Source organism: Physeter macrocephalus, chromosome 12 (genome assembly GCF_002837175.3).
Source record: "Physeter macrocephalus isolate SW-GA chromosome 12, ASM283717v5, whole genome shotgun sequence".
Taxonomy (NCBI): domain Eukaryota; kingdom Metazoa; phylum Chordata; class Mammalia; order Artiodactyla; family Physeteridae; genus Physeter; species Physeter macrocephalus.
The window spans coordinates 50,501,312-50,508,112 of NC_041225.1; the positions used below are offsets into that span (position 1 = coordinate 50,501,312).

Below are 6,801 nucleotides of genomic sequence, written 5' to 3' on the forward strand. Positions count from 1 at the left end.
GAACCCGTGTCCCCTGCATCGGCAGGCGGACTCTCAACCACTGCGCCACCAGGGAAGCCCCATAGCAGCTTATTGAAGGGTAAATTTAGTCTCACAAATGTAAAAAAAATTCTAAAAATTGATTTGAATTAATATGAAATTTTTTTCCTAAGGGTCCTTTTAATTCAACGTAAACACGTTGGTGTGTCCTTTTTCTAGAGCTTGCCATGGTGGACTTTGAGATGTGTGAATATTCACCAGCAATTGCTTGAGGAACGCTCACCTCAGCTCTTTGCTCTTGCTGAAGACTGTATTGATCAAGGTATGTCGCAGATGTTGTTTGCTATGAGCATGTATCTCCATTCTGTTTTCTTGGCTTAGACATTCCTTTTTCGTCTGTTGTTTGACAGCAGATGGTAACTTTTTGTGTTCCATTCTTTCTGGATGTGGAATATCACAAATTACTAGGATGTCAGATTATAGGATTTCTTTTTTGTCTTTGAATTTTTAAAAAGGCAATCACTATTATTTATATTATCTACTTAAACAGAGTGATTTATTCTATGTAGGTCACCATGATTTTATCACAAACTGCCTAAAGGTATTTAAATATTTTCTCGGTTCTTTAATGTAAGAAGCCTCATTAGAAACAATTGTAAACTCCCTTTATTTAAAAAAATCTTTAATTTGAACTGGAGTAAATTGTGCCAAATTGCATGCAGAACAGGAAATTATTTATCCTATATCCTACTGAGTACATGAAGAAAGGATTCAGGTTTTCTTTTTTTTAAACATTTTGTAGAAAATACATTTTACTGAGGATGACAATGGGTAGAGAGGCATTTTTGCATTTTGTTTTATTATTTTTTATCATAGTACATAATGTACATATAGAAATGTGCCTAGAATATAAATATAAAATTAAGTAAATGATCATAAACCACACACCCCTGTAAATGCCTTTGTTGCAGATGCCTCATATGTCTTTTAGGAAAACATTTTGAAAAAGGGGGAAAATCTTGGGTACCTTGACCCTTGATGTCCCTGGGATTTTGTAACAATTATTCCTGACAAAAGTTGCCAAATAAAAACAAATTCTCTTGTAGTGAAGGAATACAGAACACAAGTAAACTTGAGTTCAAAAATGAACTTCTGAGTTTCACAGAAGGGATTTGACGTTAAGTGTGCCTGATTCCAGAGCCCTTATTCCTCTCACATCACAAGAGTATGAAGTCATTATGTATGTGGGTGCGTATGTGTGTTGGGGGAGGTGATTAGTATCACTCTGTGTGGAGAAGCAGTGATCTGCACTTGATTGAGGCGGCACATTCGTGCAGGCATAAGACAGCTCTTGTGTTTGTGGGCATGTGTAATTGCAAGATGCTGCTGTACCTTTCTGGAGTCTGGTTCCTTTAAAGGTGCATCTGTATAGTAACAGGCTAGGTCACAATGCACTAGAGAGGACATTAGTTTGTGCAGTAACAAATACTACTAAGCTAGAAACTAGTTTCTCAATTTTTATTTTGTTCTAAGACAGAAATACATACACATATGCTAATCTTAGATAAAATGAACATCTATATGTGATTCAAAATGAGAATGTCAGGTAAATATTATTCAGTCAGTATAATTGTTTATATACCTGGACTTAGTTTATATTTGTTCAGGATTTTAGGTTATGTAAGACTGTGGAACAAGCAAGGGTATGTTAGATCAGACTTGTACATGTAAAAAAAAAAATTATTCTGAGCTTAAACTTTGTATATATAAAACAATATTTGTTCTGCCATGAGATTTAAACCTGACATGTTAGCAGATTGTTTTATTAAATGTAAGCAGTTTACTTTTCTATACAATGACATTTCACTACATGTACAATGATGCAATGAAGTAACAGAACTGAAAAACAGTATTTCTTTTTCCTGTAAAAGTCTTTGGTTTATTGCTTTTGGATTACAAAAGGTTTTTATGAGCAAATTTAGGCTGCTGAACCATCTATATTTTTGTTAAGACTGTAAGCAACTCTCTAAGTTGTGAGCAACTTGAGGGCTGATTTTTTTCTTGTTTCTGCTTAATGCCTAGAAAATAATAAATATTTAATGCATATTTGTTGAATAGTGATAGCTAACATTTATTGAGCCTTTTCTACATTCACTTTTCAGGGGAGAAGTTGCAGAACTCCCTCTATTTGTCCTCCATCTTGATAGCAGTTTTTATCTGAGTTTACTTCTGTATAAAAGTTTTTTAAAAAGTGAAATGTTATAGAAGTTATGAGAAAATTGATCCTATCCAGATATCCTATGGGATCTTGAATCTTCTCATTATAGTGTTGCCTAAGTGTGGAGTTCTCTTGCGAATGAAATATGAAGTTGGACTTGGAGAAAATTAAGACCTGATGCCCAGTTTAGCAGACGTCATTGTCCTCTTTCTATTTTTAGTAAAATGAAAACTGTATAGACTAAGTCTTCCTGCATACATGCCATTTCATATTTTTAAAATGAAGTGAGATACATTCCATAAACAAAGAGTGCAAGGGAGACAGAGGAGTGGGGGCTCACAAAACTGGTAAAGTTTTGAAAGTCAGAGATGAGTTGAATTTTACTGATATTAATGGGGAAAAAAGTTGATTTTTCCTGAGGATAGTGAAAGTGTTTGGAAGAAGATGGCATCAGGATTCAGCCCACTATTTAATTTTGTAAAAGGTTATTACATTATACTGTGTAGCATATTATACAGTTTCATATGCTTCATTATACTTTTATGGAAAATCGGTAAATGAACAAAAATACAAGGTGTCACTGGGAGTTTTTATTTCTCTTTTTGTAAAGGAAATCAAGTTTGATGCAGTTGCCAGAGGGAAAGCTACATCTCTTCCCTTTATCCCATATAATATATATAAATCTGCATTTATGTCTACATCTTTACCACATCTCAGTGACTAATGTTCTTAATGATGACCCTTAATTATTAAGAAAAGAAAAAAAAATACCTTTTTTATGTACCATTTTAAAAGGTAGGAACCATATGAATGATAGGAACCATTCTCTTCTTAGAGAGAATTGGAAGAGGTAAAATTTAGTTCCTAAACAGAAAGTGTTAACTAAGATATCTGGAAAATATGACTCTAAGTGACTCATTCCCCAAGTGGTCTCAGTTTTTTTCTGCAGTATATTTTAGCATATCATTTGCTTTGCCTTGCAACTAAGAATTTTTTATGTTGCTGTTCTAGGCTAATCAACGACATTTTTTATTTTATCTACTCATAAATTGGTCCATTTTGGCTATGTCTAAGTGTGCACATAGTCTTAAACTGCAACATTTCATAAACAATTTTATTTAAAAATATGTTCTGGGATTTAACCCAAATGTTGACCCAACAGTCAGTTATAACTGAAATATTGTTCAGTGTCCAGAGAAGAATATTGTATTTGAAATGTTGCCCTTGAAGGATCATCAAAAAGTTGGCAAGATTTTTTTTTCTTCAGTCTATGAAACATAAGCAACTGCGATCTTTATATTTTTGTCCAGAAATGTTGCATCAGTACATTGTAGTGGAATACAACCCATCAGAATGTCAGCATAACTTTGCTGGACTGATCACATCTCTGAAAGGAGTTAGATCTTGAAAAGTCTGATCCTCAGCGTACTCTGAGGTCCTCTTTTGGATGTCATACTGATGAAACCATGATTCTCTGAAGGCTGCTTAAGGGCACACAATCATTTATTGTGGGATCTGATACTGAAAACGTGTTCCGTATAGTGCATGAGATGTAATATCGAGGTTTAGGTATTTGAAGATGAGCTTATGTCTAAGAGAAAACAGGCTAAAATGTTTTGTCCGAGATTCCGCTGTAACATTTACAGGCAGCTCTGTGACTCTAGGCTTAGATTGTTTCCGCATAGAAAGAGTTCGTCAAGAGATTAGTTTCTTGGTGACTGATGAATGCATCGATTTTTAAAAATAAGTTTGATACTTTGGGATGGATGTCATTAAATATACTAAGTATAATTATCTAATTATAATTATCCGTGTGAATCCATAGGGATTTCATTTTAACATAGCTTTCAGTAATCTCATGAGAAGAGATTTTGGTTTTAGCATACATTTTAAATATATACTAAATATATTAAATATATGCTGGTTGACATTTTGATCCAGAAGGTCATGAATATTCATTTCCATGGAGAACCTACTGATTTATTAAAATAATAAATATATGTCTGTTGGGTCAACATGCTCCTCTTTCTATTTAAACTTGAGTTATCAAAGCTTAAAACTTTGTGTTCACGGTTGACTCATTGTTTTCCTTCATTCTTCGTATCTAGCCAGTTCTTAAATCTTATCAGTTCATCCCTAAGGGTTCCATATCCGTCCTTCTTTTCCATTCCTACAACTCTTATCCTAGTCCATGTCTGAAATCTTTAGTTTGGAAAGGCCATTTAGAGATTATCTTGTCCAGCTAACTCATTTTACAAAGAATTGAGACTCAAAGAGATTGTCCAGGAACCAGAACTATTATCTGGAGTTTCTGACTCCAAATCTGCTTACTCTTCTTTCCATTACTTTTCTCCAAACTGGTCAGTAGGGCAGAATTCTAACACCTAATAATAATAATGCAGTTTACGTTTCAGTAGTTCTTACTCCACACCAAGTACTGTTTGACGTCTTTAAATATGTTAACTAGCTTACTCCTTGCAACAACTCTATGAGATAGAACTGAAGACTTGATATAGGAAGGTGTAGTAGTGGATTTGTGTGCTTTTTTTTTGCAATGTTTTTGAAGTATAATTAACCTACAGTAAGACTCATATTTGAAGTGTACAGTTGGTGATATTTTACATATGTATATACTTACGAAATTATCACAATCAAGATAATTAACAGAATCTAGAGTTTTAAGATCTGACTTTCAGTTTCTGTCTGTCACTGACACACTGTGTGCTTCAGGGAGCTCGTCTGACTTCCAAACCAAGAGTTTTCTTCTGCGTAAAAATGGTCTTTAAGTCCTTACTAGGTGTCAAATAATGTGATTCTTTGTAGGCCAGCTTCCCACCCATCCTAATGCTGGGATCTGTTGGAAGATTGTGTCCAAAAATGTTATTTCCTTTTTCATTGGGCTTTCTGAGATGACCTTGAGAAGGAGCTCATTCCATTGTTGGGATCTGTAATTGCTACAAAGTGCTTCCTTTTAGTAAATAAAGAAACCTGCTAGTCTTTCACTTGCAACTGCTAGCTAGAGCTGTGCTGTCAGATGCAGTAGCCACTAGCGGCATGTGGCTAATTAAAATAAAAGAAATGAAATAAAGAATTCAGTTTCTCTGTTTCTCTATCCCCATTTCAAGTGCTCAGAAGCCACCTGTGGTAAATGGCTACCATTTTGGACAGTGCAGGTGTGGAGTATTTACATCGTTACAGAATGGACAGCACTCCAATTCTGTTGAGCAACAGAATTTCAGGGTAGGTCTATCCTTCTCTCTGTGTGACCAGCCTTGCAGTTCCTTAAGGCTGTTTTCACCATCACTTTGTGTCTGAAGTGTTGCACCTGACTTGTAGGCTCTTTCTTGGCCTTCCTTTCTTCTGCCTGTACAGCAGTACTGGATTTTTAAAAAATATACCAATTTCATCATGTCATTTTTAAATTAGGAAAATCTTTAATCATTCCCAGTTTTATTTTTGACTTTCTATTTCCTGCCCAACTTGATATTTAATTAAAAAAATTTTTTTTGGAATGCTTGCCGAGTTCCAGTCACTGTGGTAGTGGCTAGGGGTATCAATGAACTCAGTGGGATAGGGAATAAAATACAAGTGAAACCGTGCACCTCAGATTGGGACTTAACCTACGCAGACGGGACTTGAACCCAGCCAAAACCCTGATTGGGAACTCGAACCCATGCGGCCGGCACTTGAACCTGGACAAAACGGACAGGTGATACCTCCAACTGAGATCACACACTTGGTTTCAGGACTTAATGAAGCTCAGGTTCTTGATGTCTCATCGCAGAAAGAATTCAGTGTGAGACAAAGTGATAGGTAAGAAGTGGATTTATTTAGAGAGAAGCACACTCCACAGACAGAGTATGGGCCATTCCAGAAGGTGAGAAAGGCACCAGGGTATGCGGTTGTCAGTTTTTATACAGGTGAGTAATTTCATACCCTAATGAGTGGGAAGAGTGTTCCAGCTATTTTGGGAAAGGGTGGGGATTTCCAGGAATTGGGCTACCGCCTACGTTTTGATCCTTATGGTCTGTCTTGGAACTGTCATGGTGCCTGTGGGTGTGTCATTTAGCTTGCTAATGTGTTACAGTGAGCATGTACTGAGGCTCAAGGTCTAGTGGAAGTTGACTTGTATGCCATCTTAGGCCCATTTGGTTCTAATCAGTTTTTTTTTTTAAACATCTTTATTGGAGTATAATTCCTTTACAATGGTGTGTTAGCCTCTGCTTTATAACAGTGAATCAGCTATACATATACATATATCCCCATATCTCTTTCCTCTTGCGTCTCCCTCCCTCCCACCCTCCCTATCCCACCCCTCTAGGTGGTCACAAAGCACCGAGCTGATCTCCCTGTGCGATGCGGCTGCTTCCCACTAGCTATCTGTTTTACGTTTGGTAGTGTATATATGTCCATGACACTCTCTCCCTTTGTCTCAACTTACCCTTCCCCCTCCATCCCCGTGTCCTCAAGTCCATTCTCTAGTAGGATTGTGTCTTTATTCCCGTCCTGCTCCTGGGTTCTTCATGACGATTTTTTGTTTTTTTTAGATTCCATATATATATGTTAGCGTACGGTATTTGTTTTTCTCTTTCTGACTTACTTCA

At 36.2% G+C, this 6,801-nt stretch overlaps 1 protein-coding gene across 7 annotated transcripts in view; it reads left to right on the top strand.

Moving 5' to 3' along the window:
- Positions 1-6,801, top strand: part of TTC27 (tetratricopeptide repeat domain 27) — a 184,497-nt gene that overhangs the window by 15,596 nt on the left and 162,100 nt on the right. For all 7 annotated transcript variants that reach the window (XM_055089104.1, XM_055089105.1, XM_024118808.3 and 4 more), the window contains exon 5: positions 199-301. In XM_055089104.1, coding sequence (XP_054945079.1) covers positions 199-301 — 103 coding nt within the window. The remainder of the gene's footprint in view (positions 1-198; positions 302-6,801) is intronic.